The 24,897-nt window shown below is 45.6% G+C and overlaps 1 protein-coding gene across 1 annotated transcript; it reads left to right on the top strand.

Moving 5' to 3' along the window:
• The first annotated feature begins 1,313 nt into the window (after positions 1 to 1,313).
• Positions 1,314 to 11,609, top strand: LOC143276204 (uncharacterized). Its single transcript, XM_076580655.1, has 4 exons — positions 1,314 to 1,821; positions 2,853 to 2,981; positions 3,315 to 3,567; positions 11,297 to 11,609. The coding sequence occupies exons 1-4, from the start codon at positions 1,808 to 1,810 to the stop codon at positions 11,516 to 11,518; spliced, it is 618 nt and encodes a 205-aa protein (XP_076436770.1). The 5' UTR covers positions 1,314 to 1,807; the 3' UTR covers positions 11,519 to 11,609.
• The last annotated feature ends 13,288 nt before the right edge of the window (positions 11,610 to 24,897 follow it).

Raw genomic sequence — 24,897 nt, 5'->3', positions numbered from 1 at the left:
TACCCTATCTACCTACCTATCTACCTGTCTACCCTACCTACCCACGTATCTACCCTACCTACCTGTCTACCTACCTACCCACCTGTCTACCTACCTGTCTACCTACCTACCTACCCACCTGTCTACCCTACCTACCTACCTACTTGTCTACCTACCTACCTACCTGCCTACCTACCTGTCTACCTACCCACCTGTCTACCCTACCTACCTACCTGTCTACCTACCTACCTACCTACCCACCTGTCTACCTATCCACCTGTCTACCCTACCTACCCACCTGTCTACCTATCCACCTGTCTACCCTACCTACCCACCTGTCTACCTATCCACCTGTCTACCCTACCTACCCACCTGTCTACCTATCCACCTGTCTACCCTACCTACCCACCTGTCTACCCTACCTACCTACCTGTCTACCTACCCACCTGTCTACCTGTCCACCTGTCTACCCTACCTACCTACCTGTCTACCTACCCACCTGTCTACCTACCTACCTGTCTACCCTATCTACCTGTCTACCTACCTGTCTACCCTACCTACCCACCTGTCTGCCTACCTACCTACCCACCTGTCTACCTACCCATCTACCTGTCTACCTACCTACCTGTCTACCCTACCTATCTACCTACCTGTCTACCTACCTGTCTACCTTCCTACCTACCTACCTGTCTACCCTACCTACCTACCTACCTGTCTACCTACCTACCTGCCTACCTGCCTACCTACCTACCTACCTACCTACCTGTCTACCCTACCTACTTACCTGTCTATCTACCTACCTGTCTACCTACCTACCCTACCTGTCTACCTACCTACCTACCCACCTGTCTACCCTGCCTACCTACCTGTCTACCTACCTACCTACCTGTCTGCCTACCTACCTACCCACCTGTCTACCTTACCTACCCTACCTACCTACCCACCTGTCTACCCTACCTACCTACCTACCTGTCTACCCTACCTACCCTACCTACCTACCTACCTGTCTACCCTACCTACCTACCCACCTATCTGTCTACCCACCTGTCTACCTTACCTACCCTACCTACCTACCCACCTGTCTACCCTACCTACCTACCTACCTGTCTACCCTACCTACCTACCTACCTGTCTACCCTACCTACCTGTCTACCTTCCTACCTCCCTACCTGTCTACCCTACCTACCTACCTACCTGTCTGCCTACCTACCTACCTACCTACCTACATAACTGCCTGCCTGCCAACTTACCTTCCTACCTGTCTCTACCTACCTACATAACTACCTACCAACTTACCTTCCAACCTGTCTGTCTACCTACATACATAACTACCTACCAACTTACCTTCCAACCTGTCTGTCTACCTACATACATAACTACCTACCTACTTACCTTCCTACCTGTCTGTCTACCTACATACATAACTACCTACCTACTTACCTTCCTACCTGTCTTCTTACCTACCTACGTATTTACTTACCCACCTGTCTATCAATCTATCTATCTATCTATATGTCAGTCTCCCTCTCTTTTTTGTCAGACCTTCAGGGCACCTCAGAGTTCAGGCGGTGCAGTGAGAAACCGACAGTCTGAGGGGAGTGGCGTACCGTGCCACGTCACGACACAGACAGTGTGACGTCACTGAGGGGAGTGGCGTACCGTGCCACGTCACAACACAGTGTGACGTCACTGAGGGGAGTGGCGTGTAGTGCCACGTCACGATACAGACAGTGTGACGTCACTGAGGGGAGTGGCGTGCAGTGCCACGTCACGACACAGATACTGGACAGGACAGTGACGTCACTGAGGGTCCAGCACCACCAGGACCATGTCTGGGTCATTGTGAGTCATATCACGTCCCTCGCCGTCCTCCCCCTCTCTTCATTCATTCATTCTTTCGTTCGTTCCTTCATCGTTCATTGATTGATTCATTCCCTCATTCAGTCACTCCCTCCCTCATGTTTTTTCCAGTGACGAAAAACACGTGATGATTATAGGGTCAGTGAGAGAACAACTCTGCTTCGTTCTGTTGTTCCTTCCTGTGATTATAGGGTCAGTGAGAGAACAACTCTGCTTCGTTCTGTTGTTCCTTCCTTTGATTATAGGGTCAGTGAGAGAACAACTCTGCTTCGTTCTGTTGGTCCTTCCTGTGATTATAGGGTCAGTGAGAGAACAACTCTGCTTTGTTCTGTAACCCATGCTATAAGTCTATCTTACAGTTGTAACCCTAGCTATAGCTCTATCTTACAGCTGTAACCCTTGCTATAGATCTGGCAGCATGCACGTAAAAGATCCCACAGCAGCAAAAGGGTTGTCCTTGGCAAAATTCTGTAGAAAAAATCCACTGTGATAGGAAAACAAATGTACTTGCACGCAGAAAAAAAAAATATTAAAAAAATGGGTGGCTCTCTCATTGCAGCGCACTCGCCCAGGGGAGAGCAGCCCGACATTTTACACAGAGAAATCTGATGTGAAAAATAACAACAGAATAGAAACAAATAGAATAAGATAGAACAAAATACAACTGAAAGGGAATACAATCAATCGTGCAGTGATTGGGCGGTTGTCAGGGGAAGTAACAGCGATTGTCTGCCGGAGAGAGAGAGAGAGAGAGTGAAACCCCCTTGCACAGCTCAAACACTTAATATCTTCGCTCCTCCTCTGTGGCCGTCATCCTGTTATTGTCATGTTTCCTTGTTTCTCTATGACTCAAAAGAGTTAATGGGAATAAACAAACTCTGATAGAATTCACCAGTAAATTTATTCATTTAAAAAAAGAAAAAGAAAAAAAAGTACGTCAGAGAACACCGCAGATTTAACACACGTCCAGCCACAATAGACAGCGGTGACAGGTGTGTGTGTGTGTGTGACAGTCGGGCAGGGGAGCCTGATGATGACGAGCTTGTGGATGACGACATACCGGAGACTCATCGCAGGATCAGTTTTGTGGGCGTCAGGAGTTCACAGGAGCTCATCCCCACTCACCTGGAAAAGACTTTCGCGTGAGAAATGGCATTTTGTGTTTTCTGCCAGTGAGAAGAGAGAGAGAGAGAGAGAGAGAGAGAGAGAGGGAGGCGCGCGCGCGTGCGTGCATATGTGTATACGTGCGCTCGCAGTCGTGCTCATAGGCATTCGCGCTGGTGTGTGTGTGGTGGTGGGGGGAGGGGGGTGTTTACGCAAAACGTGAGTCTGTGAAATAACCCGGTGCTTTGGTCGTCCGTCTGTGTGTGTGTGTGTGTGTGTGTGTGTGTGTGTGTAAAGTGTTGAATATTCATTTTCCACCACCACCACCACCACCAAAGTCAAAGCCCACCCCCCTGTGCTGCCTTCCCCAGGTGCCGCCTCCGGCACGCGGTGGACTCCATGCTGTACGGGCCGGTGCACATAAGGTGTGCTATGTCTCTGCTGGTGGCCTGCGTGCTGTGCCTGCTGTGTTGCCGGGCCCGCCAGCCCCAGGACGGAGCCGACTGGCTGGACGTGGCGGTCAGCTGTGTGGCTGTGGGCCTGTGGCTCATCTTCTGTGTGCCCATGCTGCTGGCCACTGTCAACGTCAGGCTGCTGTCTCTCGTCCTGCAAGCTCTGTTCAGGGTGTGTGTGTGTGTGTGTGTGTGTGTGTGTGTGTGTGTTTCTCTCTGTGTGTGTGTGTGTGTGTGTGTGTGTGTTTCTCTGTGTGTGTGTGTGTGTGTGTGTGTGAGTCGGTGGTGAGTTTTTCTCTCTCTGTGTGTGTGTGTGTGTGTGTGTGTGTGTGTGTGGGTGGGTGGGTGGTGGGTTTCTGTGTGTGTGTGTGTGTGTGTGTGTGAGTGTGAGTGGGTGGTGGGTTTCTCTGTGTGTGTGTGTGTGTGTGTGTGTGTGTGAGTGGGTGGTGGGTTTCTCTGTGTGTGTGTGTGTGGGTGGGTGGGTGGTGGGTTTCTGTGTGTGTGTGTGTGTGTGTGTGTGTGGTGGGTTTCTCTGTGTGTGTGTGTGAGTGGGTGGTGGGTTTCTGTGTGTGTGTGTGTGGGGGGGGGTGTGCTGGGGGGTAGGTGGTGGGTTTATCTGTGTGTGTGTGTGTGTGTGGGTCTGTGTGGGGGTGGGTGAGTGGTGGGTTTCTCTGTCTGTGTGTGTGTGTGTGTGTGTGTTAGGGATGAGGGACAGGAGGGTATGCATGGTGACATTGTGAGCTGAACATGTTTTCAGATGTGTCCCAGTCACACTATGAGCTGACCCAGTGCTTCAATACTTTCTTTATTCCTGCAACACCAACACGAGTCTTTGTGTCATTTGTTTGTCACAGTTCACTACAGACATGACATTGACGATAAGCACACAACGTGTCGTACCCCTCAGGCATTTTTCGCGGAGATGGCGGAGAGGTCTATGTCTATCATTGATCTCTTTGTGTCACTAAGTCATAGCCTAAGTCATTGATCTCTTTGTGTCACTAAGTCATAGACTGGTGGTGGTGGTGGTGTGTCCATCGAGATCGATGATGACCATCGTTGTCATCCAGATGGGGGATGGGGGGAGGGTGGTGGTGGGGTGGGGGGAAGGATGCTCATGAATCTATCTGTGAGTGCGCAGATGGCTGAATAGTCCAATCTGCGCACGAAATGTTCGCTGACAGTTGGGGCAGACAAAGACAGGCATGTCATTGTCAGGGAGCTTGTTTACCCGTGACTTTCTGGCCTGCCTCTTCTCAACAGCTGCAGCAGTCCTGTTGGCCTCGCACAACCTGGCGCCTTTGTGCACAGCAGCGCGCCATTTGTCACGGTCCACTGCAGATTCCTCCCAGGAGTCAGGGTTGATATCAAACGCTTTCAGAGAGACTTTCAGAGTATCTCTGAAGCGCTTCTTCTGACCTCCGTGTGATCTCTTCCCTTGTTGCAGCTCGCCATAGAAGAGCCTTTTGGGCAGCCGATGGTCTGGCATGCGCGCCACGTGTCCAGCCCAGCGAAGCTGGGACTGCATCAGGATGGTGAAGATGCTGGGAAGGGTGGCTTTTGCGAGCACCTCTGTGTCTGGGGTCTTGTCTTGCCACTTGATGTTCAGTAGCTTCCTTAGGCATGTTGTGTGGAAGTGGTTCAGCTTCTTGGCATGTCGTTGGTACACTGTCCAAGTTTCGCAGGCGTACAGTAGTGTGGGGAGAACTACTGCTCTGTAGACCTTTAGCTTGGTCTCAAGACTAATGCCTCTTCTGTTCCAGACATTTGCATTGAGTCTACCAAAAGTTCTCTCTTGCAATCCTGACGTTCACTTCATCGTCGATGGTCGCATTTCGTGACAGTGTGCTGCCAAGGTATGTGAACCGCTCCACCGCACTGAGTCTCTGACCGTTGACTGTGATGTTGGGCTCAACGTAGGGTTTCCCTGGGGCTGGCTGATGGAGAACTTCAGTTTTCCTCGTGCTGATGGTAAGGCCGAAGTTCCTGCTGGCAGTGGCAAACTTGTCAACGCTGAGTTGCATGTCAGCTTCAGATCCAGCGTTGAGGGCACAATCATCAGCAAACAAAAAGTCTCTGATGATGTCTGTCATGACCTTCGTTTTTGCTTGAAGCCTTCTGAGGTTAAACAGCTTGCCATCTGTTCGGTACTTTAGGCCGATTCCAACATCGCCATCTCTGAAGGCATCAGTAAGCATTGCAGAGAACATGAGGCTGAACAGCGTTGGAGCCAGGACGCAGCCTTGCTTGACACCATTTGTGACAGCAAAAGGAGCAGATGTTTCACCATTGTCCTGGACTCGAGCCTGCATGCCTTCATGGAATTGGCTGACCAAGGAAATAAATTTCCGAGGGCATCCGTACTTGGTCATGATCTTCCACAGTCCCTCTCTACTCACGGTGTCGAAGGCCTTAGTGAGGTCGACATAGGTGGAGAACAGATCAGCATTTTGCTCCTGACATTTCTCTTGCAGCTGCCTTGCAGCAAACACCATGTCAGTGGTTCCGCGCTCTTTCCGGAATCCACATTGGCTCTCAGGCAAATGACCTTGGTCAAGGTGTGCTGTGAGGCGGTTAAGTAGGATCCTGGCAAGTATCTTGCCTGCGATGGAGAGCAAGGAAATGCCCCGATGGTTATCACAGGCTTGCCGGTTCCCCTTTCGCTTGTACAAGTGAATGATAGATGCATCTTTGAAATCCTGGGGGATCGTCTCTTCTTTCCACATGAGTGAGTACAGCTGATGAAGCTTCTCAGTCAGCACAGTGCCTCAATCCTTGTAGACCTCTGCTGGTATGGAGTCTGAGCCAGGTGCTTTGCCACTGGATAGCAGACGGATTGCTTTCTGGGTCTCAAGAAGTGTTGGCGGATCGTCCAGTGCTTCGTTGGTGGGGACTTGTGGGAGACGGTCTATGGCTTCATCATTTATGGAGGAAGGGCGATTTAAGACACTGTTGAAGTGCTCAGCCCATCGTTCGAGAATGTTCTCCTTCTCGGTGATCAAGGTATTCCCATCTGCACTGAGGAGGGGGGATGATCCTGAGGATGTGGGGCCGTAGACTTCTTTTAAGGCATCATAGAACCTCTTCATATCGTGCCTGTCAGCATATCCCTGGATCTCATCGGCTTTGTCACTCAGCCACTTATCCTGCATCTGGCGTAACTTTTGCTGAACAGTCCTGCGGATGGCATTGTATGCATCCTTTTTTGATGTGGACTTTGGGTTGCTCAGGTGGGCTTGATGCAGACGGCGTTTCTCATCCAGAAGCTGCTTGATTTCATCACAGTTTTCATCAAACCAGTCTTTGTGCTTTCTGGTCATGGGTCCAAGGGTCTCTGAAGCTGTACTATAGATCAGCTCACGCAGGGTCCTCCAGTCAGACTCCACATTCTGGTTGTCCAGAGAGGCGGATTCCAGACGATCTTCCAGCAGCTCCACAAAGGACTGTTTGATGGTGATGCTTTTCAGCTTAGCGATGTTGAGCCGTTTTGGAGCCTTCTGGCCTTGGGGGCGTCTCTTGGGTTGGATTCGAATATTCAGCTTCGAGACTACAAGGCGATGGTCTGTCCAACACTCGGCGCCGCACATGGTCTTTGTTACACGTACATCTTGCCTATCCCTTTTCCTGACGATGACATAATCGATGAGATGCCAATGCTTTGAGCGAGGGTGCATCCATGACGTCCTGTTACGGGTAGGGAGGCAGAAAACTGTGTTGGTTATCAGCAGTTCGTGCTCTGCACAGGTCTGAAGCAAAAGCAATCCATTTGGGTTGCAGTGGCCCACACCGTGCTTTCCAATCACTCCATCCCAGGAGATGTAGTCAGAGCCAACTCTAGAATTGAAGTCCCCAAGAATGATGAGCTTGTCTGCTTTAGGGATGGCAGCAATGACAGAGTGAAGGTCCTCGTAGAACTTCGCCTTCACTTCATCCGAGTTGGTCATGGTTGGGGCGTAGGCACTGACAATGGTGAGGTGCTTCTGGCCAGATGCCAGTGGGAGTTTCATGGTCATAAGCCTATCGTTGACTCCCTTTGGGATTCCAGCTAGCTTGCTGACAAGTGCTGTTTTTACTGCAAAACCAACGCCAGCCTCACGTCGCTCTTTGCTTCCTCGTCCACTCCAGAAGAAGGTGTAACCAGATCCCCGTTCACAGAGCTCGCCTTCGCCTGCAAGCCGAGTCTCACTCAAGGCTGCGATGTCGATGTTGTATCTGGCGAGTTCGGATGCAACTAGTGCTGTTCTCCTTTGGGGTCTGTCTGCGTTATCTCTGTCCAGGAGAGTCCTTATGTTCCAAGCACCAATGGTGAGAGGAACGATCCTTGTTTTTTTTCTTTTCTTTCTCTTTGTTTCGACCGCTGATGTAGGGTCCCCGCCAGCCGCGGTATGCTGGCCAGGGTGATATGGAGCAGGCAATTTTTAGGGCACCTTTTCCAGCCCCTTCCTCATGCCAGGGAGGTGAGCAGTGCATTCCTAAAGAGGGCTGCTCAGACGCTCAGACGGCTGCCGAGCTCCATCGCTGCTCCTGTCGACGAAGAACGACCCTATGGCCTGAGCCGCCTGCGTGCAGGTCTGCGGCTGCGACTGCCAGTGTACCCACACCTGTCGTTTCGTCGCTCGCCTGTCGCCACAGGACTTGGGGGGTGATGAAATGATGAAGGATGAAAGGTCATTTTGGATGACTGATGACTTGCGCGATGAGTTTGTTTAAAGTGAAGAGGAGTTGCGCAACGTCGACCTCACTCTCTCGTCCGGGTCCACCAATTTCCAGTGGCAAGACTAAGTCGAGACGACTGGAGGATGAGCACGGATGCAGTGGATGACCAAGATATCCTTTCGGTGTCTCATCTTGCTCTCTGCACTCCACAGTGCGTTGCTGTAACCGCCTTCCTCTCCGTTGAACCGATAGGTTTCTTCCGCAGATTCTGCCGGATCCAGACTTCGCATACATGGGTAGACACACCCCGGGGGCCAACTGCGTGTGGCATGCACACAAGCACAGTGGAGCTAGATGGCCGTCGGTGGCTCTCCTGAGCCGACGCCCTTTTATGGATCTCCATAAGGGTGTCTAGCCACCCGCCTCACCAGTCCCAGAAGGGAGCGGTGGAAGTGCCGGTTTAGTCGTCGGCAACCCGACCCTGAACAGGTTGTACTGGATTACAGGTTACCAGTAGCAGATCTAATGACCTGACCTGACTAAGTCAGTACGGAAAAACCAGTGAAATGTAGAAGTCGCACATAGTATGTTACAACTCCCGGTGTTTTTTTTTTTTTTTTTTTTTTTTTGCAGAGATGGCAGCGACGGCCTACGACTATTAATCCTATTCACAACGACAGAGTTTCATTGTGTCACTTTAATAACCTAATTCAGCAAAGAATCGAAAACGAAATAAAATCTCTCACGCACACTGTCACTGGAGTTTTTCGCGGAGATGACAGTGTTGGCCTGTGCCTGTTGCCAGGGACACAACAGCAAGAGTTCTTCATATGATGTCTTTTCCACGCTGAATCAGGTCCTTACTGTGTCACAAAGAACTCTCTCTCTCTCTCTCTCACCCCCCCATGTGTGAAACCCCAGGTGTTTATCGCGGGGATGGCGGGGATGTTTCAGTTTCTCAAAGAGGCGTCATTGGGTTCGGACAAATCCATATACACTACACCGAATCTGCTAGGAAGGTGCTTGACCGGCGGCATAACGCGCTTAGTCAGGCCCCGAGTGAAAGCATATCATGTTTGTGCACCTATCGGAGTGTTACATGATTTTACCAGAGGACAACACACTCGTTGCCATGGGTTCTTTTTCATTGAGCCAAGTGCGTACTACACACGAGACCTCGGTTTATCGTCTCATCCGAAAGACCAGTCAAACTTAGGAGAAAGGGCGAGAGCGGGATTCGAAATCACAACCTCACGGACTCTCTGTCTTGGCGGCTGAGCGTCTTAACCATTCTGCTACCTTTCCCCTGTGACACACAGCCACTATGTCCCACTGACAGGTGTTTTTCACGGAGATGGCAGTGATGGCCTACCTTTCCCCTGTGACACACAGCCACTATGTCCCACTGACAGGTGTTTTTCACGGAGATGGCAGTGATGGCCTACCTTCCCCCTGTGACACACAGCCACTATGTCCCACTGACAGGTGTTTTTCACGGAGATGGCAGTGATGGCCTACCTTTCCCCTGTGACACACAGCCACTATGTCCCACTGACAGGTGTTTTTCACGGAGATGGCAGTGATGGCCTACCTTTCCCCTGTGACACACAGCCACTATGTCCCACTGACAGGTGTTTTTCATGGAGATGGCAGTGATGGCCTACCTTTCCCCTGTGACACACAGCCACTATGTCCCACTGACAGGTGTTTTTCACGGAGATGGCAGTGATGGCCTACCTTTCCCCTGTGACACACACAACTGACAGCCACTATGTCCCACTGACAGGTGTTTTTCACGGAGATGGCAGTGATGGCCTACCTTTCCCCTGTGACACAGAACTGACAGCCACTATGTCCCACTGACAGGTGTTTTTTGCGGAGATGGCAGTGATGGCCTACCTTTCCCCTGTGACACAGAACTGACAGCCACTATGTCCCACTGACAGGTGTTTTTTGCGGAGATGGCAGTGATGGCCTACCTTTCCCCTGTGACACAGAACTGACAGCCACTATGTCCCACTGACAGGTGTTTTTCGCGGAGATGGCAGTGATGGCCTACCTTTCCCCTGTGACACACACAACTGACAGCCACTATGTCCCACTGACAGGTGTTTTTCACGGAGATGGCAGTGATGGCTACCTTTCCCCTGTGACACACAGAACTGACAGCCACTGTGTCCCACTGACAGGTGTTTTTCACGGAGATGGCAGTGATGGCCTACCTTTCCCCTGTGACACACAGCCACTATGTCCCACTGACAGGTGTTTTTCACGGAGATGGCAGTGATGGCCTACCTTTCCCCTGTGACACACAGCCACTATGTCCCACTGACAGGTGTTTTTCGCGGAGATGGCAGTGATGGCCTACCTTTCCCCTGTGACACACAGCCACTATGTCCCACTGACAGGTATTTTTCACGGAGATGGCAGTGATGGCCTACCTTTCCCCTGTGACACACACAACTGACAGCCACTGTGTCCCACTGACAGGTGTTTTTCACGGAGATGGCAGTGATGGCCTACCTTTCCCCTGTGACACAGAACTGACAGCCACTATGTCCCACTGACAGGTGTTTTTCGCGGAGATGGCAGTGATGGCCTCCCTTCCCCCTGTGACACACAGCCACTATGTCCCACTGACAGGTGTTTTTCACGGAGATGGCAGTGATGGCCTACCTTTCCCCTGTGACACACAGAACTGACAGCCACTATGTCCCACTGACAGGTGTTTTTCACGGAGATGGCAGTGATGGCCTACCTTTCCCCTGTGACACACAGCCACTATGTCCCACTGACAGGTGTTTTTCACGGAGATGGCAGTGATGGCCTACCTTCCCCCTGTGACACACAGCCACTATGTCCCACTGACAGGTGTTTTTCGCGGAGATGGCAGTGATGGCCTACCTTTCCCCTGTGACACACAGCCACTATGTCCCACTGACAGGTGTTTTTCACGGAGATGGCAGTGATGGCCTACCTTTCCCCTGTGACACACAGCCACTATGTCCCACTGACAGGTGTTTTTCACGGAGATGGCAGTGATGGCCTACCTTTCCCCTGTGACACACAGAACTGACAGCCACTATGTCCCACTGACAGGTGTTTTTCGCGGAGATGGCAGTGATGGCCTACCTTTCCCCTGTGACACACAGCCACTATGTCCCACTGACAGGTGTTTTTCACGGAGATGGCAGTGATGGCCTACCTTCCCCCTGTGACACACAGCCACTATGTCCCACTGACAGGTGTTTTTCGCGGAGATGGCAGTGATGGCCTATGCCTACTACCGGGGCCACAACAACGTGCTGCGCCGTGGCTTCAGCCTGTTCCCCACCCTGGAGGCCAACCGGCCCGGGATCGGCCTGGCTTGGCTGGGGGAGGCCGGCTACAACCTCAGGCTCTCCTCCCTCCTCTCCTGTCTCCTCGTGGCCTGTGTCGTCACCGTCATGGAGATGTGGAACACGTGACGAGGGCGTGTCGTGTGGGTGTGTGGTGTGGTGTGTGGGGGTCGAAGGGGGTTGTGTGTGGGGGTGGGTGTGTGTGGGGAGAGAAATGGTAGTGTCTGTGTGTGTTTGTGTGTGATGGTGAGAGAGAGAGAGAGAGTGTGTGTGTGTGAGAGAGAGAGAGAGAGAGTGTGTGTATGTGTGTGAGAGAGAGACAGAGTGAGAGAGAGTGTGTGTGTGAGAGAAAGAGAGAGAGAGAGTCAGTCCATGTGTGTGTGTGTGTGTTTCGTAATCTTCACCAACTTATCATCTCAGGAAATACTTTGTCCAGGCTGTCCAATCCAAATTCGTGTTGAAAACATTTATAAACGAACACAACACAAAACAAACAACAACAAAAACCCTGCATTCCACACATTTTGATGATAGTGCATTTTTGAGAAGGGTACAACAAATTGTGAAGAAGCAGAAAATGTTTCCATGGTCATTTACTGTTTCATTATCAATTCTTTTACACCAATTGAACTTTAGCACATTATGATACAGAGAGTAACAGGTGTGATTTTCTCATTTTTGGACAAAACTGTGATTTTTTTTCTCTCCCAAATATCTACCAGACTGATGGAATAATCAACTTCATGATTCTAAAGAGTCTGACTGTGTTGTCTATGGCACGTCAGTCTGTGATTATTGAGCTGCTATTTGCTACCCAACACTCCTCCATGATTAAAAAAAAAAAAAAAAAAAAAAAAAAAAAAAAAAAAAAATCTAACATCAATTTTCGAATCAGTTCCGAAGCAAGGGAGAAAACCAAGCAGGGACTATTTTGCTTTCATGAGTTAGCTCCCGTAAAGTGGGGTGGAGGTTTCTTTGTGTGTTGTTTTATCAAGTAGGACTCCCACGTGAAGCATGATGTCTTTACATCTCTGGGTGATGCATGTCTGGCTTTTGGAACATCATGTGGATACACACATCAGTGATCCGATGGGTCTTCCTTCTTCCTCTATTTATTTTTTTTAATGTCTGCCGGACTTTCAGAACCCAGCCTAACGGTAACGGTCATTGTCAGCATGTGATTTGTCGTTGATGGTCTGTGATGTGGGGTTTGGATAGAAACTACTGACAGCACGACACACACACGCACACACAGACGTCTTCCTCATGATAACAGACATGGCATGAAACATCACAGAAACACTCACGTCAGTGCTGACAGCGATGCACATGCCCGTCAACACAGCAACCTGTGACAAACACAGCAACATGACAAACACAGCAACCTGTGACAAACACAGCAACATGTGACAAACACAGCAAAATGACAAACAGCAACATGTGACAAACACAGCAACCTGTGACAAACACAGCAACATGTGACAAACACAGCAACCTGTGACAAACACAGCAACATGACAAACACAGCAACATGTGACAAACACAGCAACATGTGACAAACACAGCAACATGACAAACACAGCAACCTGTGACAAACACAGCAACATGACAAACACAGCAACCTGTGACAAACACAGCAACATGACAAACACAGCAACATGACAAACACAGCAACATGTGACAAACACAGCAAAATGACAAACACAGCAACCTGTGACAAACACAGCAACCTGACAGACACAGCAACCTGACAAATACAGCAACATGACAAACACAGCAACCTGTGACAAACACAGCAACCTGACAAACACAGCAACCTGACAAACACAGCAAAATGACAAACACAGCAACCTGTGACAAACACAGCAACCTGTGACAAACACAGCAACCTGACAAACACAGCAACATGACAAACACAGCAACCTGACAAACACAGCAACCTGTGACAAACACAGCAACATGACAAACACAGCAACCTGACAAACACAGCACGTCAGAGACTGGCGGTGGCCAGCAGTGGTTTAACGTGGACAGTGCAGTGAGACAGAAGGCGACACTAAGAGTCACACACATCACCGTTTATTGAACACTGGGGAGTGCCACGGGGAAACAAACAACAGTGCGTTACCACATGTTACCAGTTCAAAAAGAAAGAAAGCTGAAACAAAAAAGGGGCAGTAACCGTGAGTGATATCATGGCACACACGTTGAAGACAGCTGTTCTTCACGTTTCCTGGCAACAGCTTTCACTCTCCACCAGCCCCTTCAGTGCACGTGAACTAAATCTGAACTGGTGGTAATTCATGCCCTCACACCTTCAGTGCACGTGAACTAAATCTGAACTGGTGGTAATTCATGCCCTCACACCTTCAGTGCACGTGAACTAAGTCTGAACTGGTGGTAATTCATGTCCTCACACCTTCAGTGCACGTGAACTAAGTCTGAACTGGCGGTAATTCATGTCCTCACACCTTCAGTGCACGTGAACTAAGTCTGAACTGGCGGTAATTCATGTCCTCACACCTTCAGTGCACGTGAACTAAGTCTGAACTGGCGGTAATTCATGTCCTCACACCTTCAGTGCACGTGAACTAAGTCTGAACTGGCGGTAATTCATGTCCTCACACCTTCAGTGCACGTGAACTAAGTCTGAACTGGCGGTAACTCATGTCCTCACACCTTCCGTGCACGTGAACTAAGTCTGAACTGGTGGTAATTCAAATCCTCACACCTTCAGTGTGTAGATATAAGGTCTACATACACGCTGAAGGAATGTCGGTAATTTAAGTCCTCATACAAGTAACGCATATGTAGAAATTATGCAGAATTATATAAATAAATAAAGTCTGCATTGTCGGTAATTAAACCACTCACACAATCAACGCATAATTGTAAAATGTACAAGATTATATAAAGAAACATAGTGTGCATAGTCAGTAATCACCCCCCCCCCCACACACACAATGCATAATTGTAAAATGTATAAAATTATATAAATAAACATAGTGTGCATTGTCCGTAATCAAACCCCCCACACAATGCATAATTGTAAAATGTACAACATTATATAAAGAAACATAGTGTGCATAGTCAGTAATCACCCCCCCCCCCACACACACACAATGCATAATTGTAAAATGTACAACATTATATAAATAAACATAGTGTGCATTGTCAGTAATCACCCCCCCCCACACACACACACAATGCATAATTGTAAAATGTACAACATTATATAAATAAACATAGTGTGCATTGTCCGTAATCACCCCCCCCCCACACACACACAATGCATAATTGTAAAATGTACAAAATTATATGAACAAACATAGTGTGCATTGTCAGTAATCAAAACCCCCCACACAATGCATAATTGTAAAATGTACAACATTATATAAATAAACATAATCTGCATTGTCCGTAATCAAAACCCCCCACACAATGCATAATTGTAAAATGTACAAAATTATATAAATAAACATAGTGTGCATTGTCAGTAATCAACCTCCCCCCCCCCCACACACACACAATGCATAATTGTAAAATGTACAACATTATATAAATAAACATAGTCTGCATTGTCAGTAATCAAAACCCCACACACAATGCATAATTGAATAAGGTAAATATGAAGGCAGTAAGCACACATGATGGAATAATGGGCACGAGGATTTTAAACATGTAAGAGCTGAAGCAGTCAGATGAACAGCGAAAGACACAGTGACTGCTCCAGTAGTGATATGCATGGCACGTGTGATAGGCAGTGTCCACGATCTGACACCGTTGTCATGAACACACAAACCACAATCAAACAGACTTGCAATATGATTCACATCCAACAAACCTGTGACAGTTGGTCTGCAAAAAGTGCACCAGATTCTTACAGCATGAATCGTACCCTACAAACCTTTACAATGCTTCATCTGTGGAAAATGCACACACTTTGCCGTTCTCCAGCTCCAAGCCACAGCACAGACTGTGCTACAGACACCTCACTTCACACCATCAACGGAAAGCAATGGTCTTCCCCATTTCAAACCGTCAGCACCTCTGTCTGTCTGTCTGTCATTCCCACAAAACATCCACTGCCGTTCTGAAAACTGTCAACACCTCTCTCTGTCTGTCTGTCTGTCTGTCTGTCTGTCATTCCCACAAAACATCCACTGCCGTTCTGAAAACTGTCAACACCTCTGTCTGTCTGTCTGTCTGTCTGTCATTCCCACAAAACATCCACTGCCGTTCTGAAAACTGTCAACACCTCTGTCTGTCTGTCTGTCTGTCTGTCATTCCCACAAAACATCCACTGCCGTTCTGAAAACTGTCAACACCTCTGTCTGTCTGTCTGTCTGTCTGTCATTCCCACAAAACATCCACTGCCGTTCTGAAAACTGTCAACACCTCTGTCTGTCTGTCTGTCTGTCTGTCATTCCCACAAAACATCCACTGCCGTTCTGAAAACTGTCAACACCTCTGTCTGTCTGTCTGTCTGTCATTCCCACAAAACATCCACTGCCGTTCTGAAAACTGTCAACACCTCTGTCTGTCTGTCTGTCTGTCTGTCATTCCCACAAAACATCCACTGCCGTTCTGAAAACTGTCAACACCTCTCTCTGTCTGTCTGTCATTCCCACAAAACATCCACTGCCGTTCTGAAAACTGTCAACACCTCTCTGTCTGTCTGTCTGTCTGTCATTCCCACAAAACATCCACTGCCGTTCTGAAAACTGTCAACACCTCTGTCTGTCTGTCTGTCTGTCTGTCATTCCCACAAAACATCCACTGCCGTTCTGAAAACTGTCAACACCTCTGTCTGTCTGTCATTCCCACAAAACATCCACTGCCGTTCTGAAAACTGTCAACACCTCTGTCTGTCTGTCTGTCATTCCCACAAAACATCCACTGCCGTTCTGAAAACTGTCAACACCTCTCTCTGTCTGTCTGTCTGTCTGTCTGTCATTCCCACAAAACATCCACTGCCGTTCTGAAAACTGTCAACACCTCTGTCTGTCTGTCTGTCATTCCCACAAAACATCCACTGCCGTTCTGAAAACTGTCAACACCTCTGTCTGTCTGTCTGTCATTCCCACAAAACATCCACTGCCGTTCTGAAAACTGTCAACACCTCTGTCTGTCTGTCTGTCATTCCCACAAAACATCCACTGCCGTTCTGTAAACTGCTGACCTAAGGCACCTCTTGCTCATTCTCACAACACCAAAAGCAACATCAAATAAATACGATGTTAATTACACTGACACTCTTTACATTAAATAGATATAATGTTAATTACACTGACACTCTTTACATTAAATAATACAGAGTTAATTACACTGACATTCTGTACATTAAACACATGTTAATTACACTGACACTCTTTACATCAAGTGAATACAGTGTTAATTACACTGACACTCATTACACACACATCCTTCCCCCCAAATAAAGAAGAAAGGTGGTCTGCAGAATCAAAACATCCCATCCTGCTTCCTGGCTAAGAACATTGTCTGAAGACACACATCTTTGTTAATCATCTGACCCCTTAAGAACATTGTCTGAAGACACACATCTTTGGTTAATCATCTGACCCCTTAAGAACATTGTCTGAAGACACACATCTTTGGTTAATCATCTGACCCCTTAAGAACATTGTCTGAAGACACACATCTTTGGTTAATCATCTGACCCCTTAAGAACATTGTCTGAAGACACACACCTTTGGTTAATCATCTGACCCCTTAAGAACATTGTCTGAAGACACACATCTTTGTTAATCATCTGACCCCTTAAGAACATTGTCTGAAGACACACATCTTTGGTTAATCATCTGACCCCTCAAGAACATTGTCTGAAGACACACACCTTTGGTTAATCATCTGACCCCTTAAGAACATTGTCTGAAGACACACACCTTTGGTTAATCATCTGACCCCTTAAGAACATTGTCTGAAGACACACACCTTTGGTTAATCATCTGACCCCTTAAGAACATTGTCTGAAGACACACACCTTTGGTTAATCATCTGACCCCTTAAGAACATTGTCTGAAGACACACATCTTTTGGTTAATCATCTGACCCCTTAAGAACATTGTCTGAAGACACACACCTTTGGTTAATCATCTGACCCCTTAAGAACATTGTCTGAAGACACACATCTTTGGTTAATCATCTGACCCCTTAAGAACATTGTCTGAAGACACACATCTTTGGTTAATCATCTGACCCCTTAAGAACATTGTCTGAAGACACACATCTTTGGTTAATCATCTGACCCCTTAAGAACATTGTCTGAAGACACACATCTTTGGTTAATCATCTGACCCCTTAAGAACATTGTCTGAAGACACACATCTTTGGTTAATCATCTGACCCCTTAAGAACATTGTCTGAAGACACACATCTTTGGTTAATCATCTGACCCCTTAAGAACATTGTCTGAAGACACACATCTTTTGGTTAATCATCTGACCCCTTAAGAACATTGTCTGAAGACACACATCTTTTGGTTAATCATCTGACCCCTTAAGAACATTGTCTGAAGACACACATCTTTGGTTAATCATCTGACCCCTTAAGAACATTGTCTGAAGACACACACCTTTGGTTAATCATCTGACCCCTTAAGAACATTGTCTGAAGACACACATCTTTGGTTAATCATCTGACCCCTTAAGAACATTGTCTGAAGACACACATCTTTGGTTAATCATCTGACCCCTCAAGAACATTGTCTGAAGACACACACCTTTGGTTAATCATCTGACCCCTTAAGAACATTGTCTGAAGACACACACCTTTGGTTAATCATCTGACCCCTTAAGAACATTGTCTGAAGACACACACCTTTGGTTAATCATCTGACCCCTTAAGAACATTGTCTGAAGACACACACCTTTGGTTAATCATCTGACACCTTAAGAACATTGTCTGAAGACACACATCTTTTGGTTAATCATCTGACCCCTTAAGAACATTGTCTGAAGACACACACCTTTGGTTAATCATCTGACCCCTTAAGAACATTGTCTGAAGACACACACCTTTGGTTAATCATCTGACCCCTTAAGAACATTGTCTGAAGACACACATCTTTGGTTAATCATCTGACCCCTTAAGAACATTGTCTGAAGACACACACCTTTGGTTAATCATCTGACCCCTTAAGAACATTGTCTGAAGACACACATCTTTGGTTAATCATCTGACCCCTTAAGAACATTGTCTGAAGACACACATCTTTGGTTAATCATCTGACCCCTTAAGAACATTGTCTGAAGACACACATCTTTGGTTAATCATCTGACCCCTTAAGAACATTGTCTGAAGAAATACATCTTTTGGTTAATCATCTGACCCCTTAAGAACATTGTCTGAAGACACACATCTTTTGGTTAATCATCTGACCCCTTAAGAACATTGTCTGAAGACACACATCTTTGGTTAATCATCTGACCCCTTAAGAACATTGTCTGAAGACACACATCTTTGGTTAATCATCTGACCCCTTAAGAACATTGTCTGAAGACACACATCTTTGGTTAATCATCTGACCCCTTAAGAACATTGTCTGAAGACACACATCTTTGGTTAATCATCTGACCCCTTAAGAACATTGTCTGAAGACACACATCTTTTGGTTAATCATCTGACCCCTTAAGAACATTGTCTGAAGACACACATCTTTGGTTAATCATCTGACCCCTTAAGAACATTGTCTGAAGACACACATCTTTGGTTAATCATCTGACCCCTTAAGAACATTGTCTGAAGACACACACCTTTGGTTAATCATCTGACCCCTTAAGAACATTGTCTGAAGACACACATCTTTGGTTAATCATCTGACCCCTTAAGAACATTGTCTGAAGACACACATCTTTGGTTAATCATCTGACCCCTCAAGAACATTGTCTGAAGACACACACCTTTGGTTAATCATCTGACCCCTTAAGAACATTGTCTGAAGACACACACTCTTTGGTTAATCATCTGACCCCTTAAGAACATTGTCTGAAGACACACACCTTTGGTTAATCATCTGACCCCTTAAGAACATTGTCTGAAGACACACACCTTTGGTTAATCATCTGACCCCTTAAGAACATTGTCTGAAGACACACATCTTTGGTTAATCATCTGACCCCTTAAGAACATTGTCTGAAGACACACACCTTTGGTTAATCATCTGACCCCTTAAGAACATTGTCTGAAGACACACACCTTTGGTTAATCATCTGACCCCTTAAGAACATTGTCTGAAGACACACACATCTTTGGTTAATCATCTGACCCCTTAAGAACATTGTCTGAAGACACACACCTTTGGTTAATCATCTGACCCCTTAAGAACATTGTCTGAAGACACACATCTTTGGTTAATCATCTGACCCCTTAAGAACATTGTCTGAAGACACACATCTTTGGTTAATCATCTGACCCCTTAAGAACATTGTCTGAAGACACACATCTTTGGTTAATCATCTGACCCCTTAAGAACATTGTCTGAAGACACACATCTTTTGGTTAATCATCTGACCCCTTAAGAACATTGTCTGAAGACACACATCTTTGGTTAATCATCTGACCCCTTAAGAACATTGTCTGAAGACACACATCTTTGGTTAATCATCTGACCCCTTAAGAACATTGTCTGAAGACACACATCTTTGGTTAATCATCTGACCCCTTAAGAACATTGTCTGAAGACACACATCTTTGGTTAATCATCTGACCCCTTAAGAACATTGTCTGAAGACACACATCTTTGGTTAATCATCTGACCCCTTAAGAACATTGTCTGAAGACACACATCTTTGGTTAATCATCTGACCCCTTAAGAACATTGTCTGAAGACACACATCTTTGGTTAATCATCTGACCCCTTAAGAACATTGTCTGAAGACACACATCTTTGGTTAATCATCTGACCCCTTAAGAACATTGTCTGAAGACACACATCTTTGGTTAATCATCTGACCCCTTAAGAACATTGTCTGAAGACACACATCTTTGGTTAATCATCTGACCCCTTAAGAACATTGTCTGAAGACACACATCTTTGGTTAATCATCTGACCCCTTAAGAACATTGTCTGAAGAAACACATCTTTTGGTTAATCATCTGACCCCTTAAGAACATTGTCTGAAGACACACATCTTTGGTTAATCATCTGACCCCTTAAGAACATTGTCTGAAGACACACATCTTTTGGTTAATCATCTGACCCCTTAAGAACATTGTCTGAAGACACACACCTTTGGTTAATCATCTGACCCCTTAAGAACATTGTCTGAAGACACACACCTTTGGTTAATCATCTGACCCCTTAAGAACATTGTCTGAAGACACACATCTTTGGTTAATCATCTGACCCCTTAAGAACATTGTCTGAAGACACACACCTTTGGTTAATCATCTGACCCCTTAAGAACATTGTCTGAAGACACACATCTTTGGTTAATCATCTGACCCCTTAAGAACATTGTCTGAAGACACACATCTTTGGTTAATCATCTGACCCCTTAAGAACATTGTCTGAAGACACACATCTTTGGTTAATCATCTGACCCCTAAGAACATTGTCTGAAGAAACACATCTTTGGTTAATCATCTGACCCCTTAAGAACATTGTCTGAAGACACACATCTTTTGGTTAATCATCTGACCCCTTAAGAACATTGTCTGAAGACACACATCTTTGGTTAATCATCTGACCCCTTAAGAACATTGTCTGAAGACACACATCTTTGGTTAATCATCTGACCCCTTAAGAACATTGTCTGAAGACACACATCTTTGGTTAATCATCTGACCCCTTAAGAACATTGTCTGAAGACACACATCTTTGGTTAATCATCTGACCCCTTAAGAACATTGTCTGAAGACACACATCTTTGGTTAATCATCTGACCCCTTAAGAACATTGTCTGAAGACACACATCTTTGGTTAATCATCTGACCCCTTAAGAACATTGTCTGAAGACACACATCTTTGGTTAATCATCTGACCCCTTAAGAACATTGTCTGAAGACACACATCTTTGGTTAATCATCTGACCCCTTAAGAACATTGTCTGAAGACACACATCTTTGGTTAATCATCTGACCCCTTAAGAACATTGTCTGAAGACACACATCTTTGGTTAATCATCTGACCCCTTAAGAACATTGTCTGAAGAAACACATCTTTTGGTTAATCATCTGACCCCTTAAGAACATTGTCTGAAGACACACATCTTTGGTTAATCATCTGACCCCTTAAGAACATTGTCTGAAGACACACATCTTTGGTTAATCATCTGACCCCTTAAGAACATTGTCTGAAGACACACATCTTTGGTTAATCATCTGACCCCTTAAGAACATTGTCTGAAGACACACATCTTTGGTTAATCATCTGACCCCTTAAGAACATTGTCTGAAGACACACATCTTTGGTTAATCATCTGACCCCTTAAGAACATTGTCTGAAGACACACATCTTTGGTTAATCATCTGACCCCTTAAGAACATTGTCTGAAGACACACATCCTTTGGTTAATCATCTGACCCCTTAAGAACATTGTCTGAAGACACACACCTTTGGTTAATCATCTGACCCCTTAAGAACATTGTCTGAAGACACACATCTTTGGTTAATCATCTGACCCCTTAAGAACATTGTCTGAAGACACACACTCTTTGGTTAATCATCTGACCCCTTAAGAACATTGTCTGAAGACACACATCTTTGGTTAATCATCTGACCCCTTAAGAACATTGTCTGAAGACACACATCTTTGGTTAATCATCTGACCCCTTAAGAAACATTGTCTGAAGACACACATCTTTGGTTAATCATCTGACCCCTTAAGAACATTGTCTGAAGACACACATCTTTTGGTTAATCATCTGACCCCTTAAGAACATTGTCTGAAGACACACATCTTTTGGTTAATCATCTGACCCCTTAAGAACATTGTCTGAAGACACACATCTTTGGTTAATCATCTGACCCCTTAAGAACATTGTCTGAAGACACACATCTTTGGTTAATCATCTGACCCCTTAAGAACATTGTCTGAAGACACACATCTTTGGTTAATCATCTGACCCCTTAAGAACATTGTCTGAAGACACACATCTTTGGTTAATCATCTGACCCCTTAAGAACATTGTCTGAAGACACACATCTTTTGGTTAATCATCTGACCCCTTAAGAACATTGTCTGAAGACACACATCTTTGGTTAATCATCTGACCCCTTAAGAACATTGTCTGAAGACACACATCTTTGGTTAATCATCTGACCCCTTAAGAACATTGTCTGAAGACACACATCTTTGGTTAATCATCTGACCCCTTAAGAACATTGTCTGAAGACACACATCTTTGGTTAATCATCTGACCCCTTAAGAACATTGTCTGAAGACACACATCTTTGGTTAATCATCTGACCCCTTAAGAACATTGTCTGAAGAAACACATCTTTGGTTAATCATCTGACCCCTTAAGAAATTGTCTGAAGACACACACCTTTGGTTAATCATTGACCCCTTAAGAACATTGTCTGAAGACACACATCTTTGGCTTAATTCATCTGACCCCTAGAAACATTGATCTGATGAACACATCTTTGGTTAATCATCTGACCCCGTCAAGAACATTGTACTGCATGAACACACTCTTTGGTTAATCATCTGACCCCTTAAGAAATTGTCTGAAGACCTCACACATTTTGGTTAATCATCTGACCCCTTAAGAACATTGTCTGAAGACCACACATCTTTGGTTAATCATCTGACCCTTAAGAACATTGTCTGAAGAACACACATCTTTGGTTAATCAATCTGACCCCTTATGAACATTGTCTGAAGACACACATCTTTGGTTAATCATCTGACCCCTAAGAAACATTGTCTGAAGACACACATACTTTTGGTTAATCATCTGAACCTTAAGAACATTGTCTGAAGACACACATCTTTGGTTAATCATCTGACCCCTTAAGAACATTGTCTGAAGACACACATCTTTGGTTACTCATCTGACCCTCTAAGAACATTGTCGAAGACACACATCTTTGGTTAATCATCTGACCCCTTAAGAACATTGTCTGAAGACACACCCTCTTTGGTTAATCATCTGAACCCCTTAAGAACATTGTCTGAAGACACACATCTTTGGTTAATCATCTGACCCCTTAAGAACATTGTCTGAAGACACACATCTTTGGTTAATCATCTGACCCCTTAAGAACATTGTCTGAAGACACACATCTTTGGTTAATCATCTGACCCCTTAAGAACATTGTCTGAAGACACACATCTTTGGTTAATCATCTGACCCCTTAAGAACATTGTCTGAAGACACACATCTTTGGTTAATCATCTGACCCCTTAAGAACATTGTCTGAAGACACACATCTTTGGTTAATCATCTGACCCCTTAAGAACATTGTCTGAAGACACACATCTTTGGTTAATCATCTGACCCCTTAAGAACATTGTCTGAAGACACACATCTTTGGTTAATCATCTGACCCCTTAAGAACATTGTCTGAAGACACACATCTTTGGTTAATCATCTGACCCCTTAAGAACATTGTCTGAAGACACACATCTTTGGTTAATCATCTGACCCCTTAAGAACATTGTCTGAAGACACACACCTTTGGTTAATCATCTGACCCCTTAAGAACATTGTCTGAAGACACACACTTTGGTTAATCATCTGACCCCTTAAGAACATTGTCTGAAGACACACATCTTTGGTTAATCATCTGACCCCTTAAGAACATTGTCTGAAGACACACATCTTTGGTTAATCATCTGACCCCTTAAGAACATTGTCTGAAGACACACATCTTTGGTTAATCATCTGACCCCTTAAGAACATTGTCTGAAGACACACATCTTTGGTTAATCATCTGACCCCTTAAGAACATTGTCTGAAGACACACATCTTTGGTTAATCATCTGACCCCTTAAGAACATTGTCTGAAGACACACATCTTTGGTTAATCATCTGACCCCTTAAGAACATTGTCTGAAGACACACATCTTTTGGTTAATCATCTGACCCCTTAAGAACATTGTCTGAAGACACACATCTTTGGTTAATCATCTGACCCCTTAAGAACATTGTCTGAAGACACACATCTTTGGTTAATCATCTGACCCCTTAAGAACATTGTCTGAAGACACACATCTTTGGTTAATCATCTGACCCCTTAAGAACATTGTCTGAAGACACACATCTTTGGTTAATCATCTGACCCCTTAAGAACATTGTCTGAAGACACACATCTTTTGGTTAATCATCTGACCCCTTAAGAACATTGTCTGAAGACACACATCTTTGGTTAATCATCTGACCCCTTAAGAACATTGTCTGAAGACACACATCTTTGGTTAATCATCTAACCCCTTAAGAACATTGTCTGAAGACACACATCTTTGGTTAATCATCTGACCCCTTAAGAACATTGTCTGAAGACACACATCTTTGGTTAATCATCTGACCCCTTAAGA

This window comes from Babylonia areolata, chromosome 31 (assembly GCF_041734735.1).
Source record: "Babylonia areolata isolate BAREFJ2019XMU chromosome 31, ASM4173473v1, whole genome shotgun sequence".
NCBI lineage: Eukaryota > Metazoa > Mollusca > Gastropoda > Neogastropoda > Buccinidae > Babylonia > Babylonia areolata.
This window is presented reverse-complemented; position numbering and strand designations above follow the sequence as displayed.

Bases quoted from the DNA above. Each gene is read 5' to 3' on its own strand.
- LOC143276204 (XM_076580655.1), top strand. The intron at 2,982-3,314 runs GTGAGAAATGGC...TGCCTTCCCCAG, and splicing joins CACCTGGAAAAGACTTTCGC to GTGCCGCCTCCGGCACGCGG. The intron at 3,568-11,296 runs GTGTGTGTGTGT...TCCCACTGACAG, and splicing joins TCCTGCAAGCTCTGTTCAGG to GTGTTTTTCGCGGAGATGGC.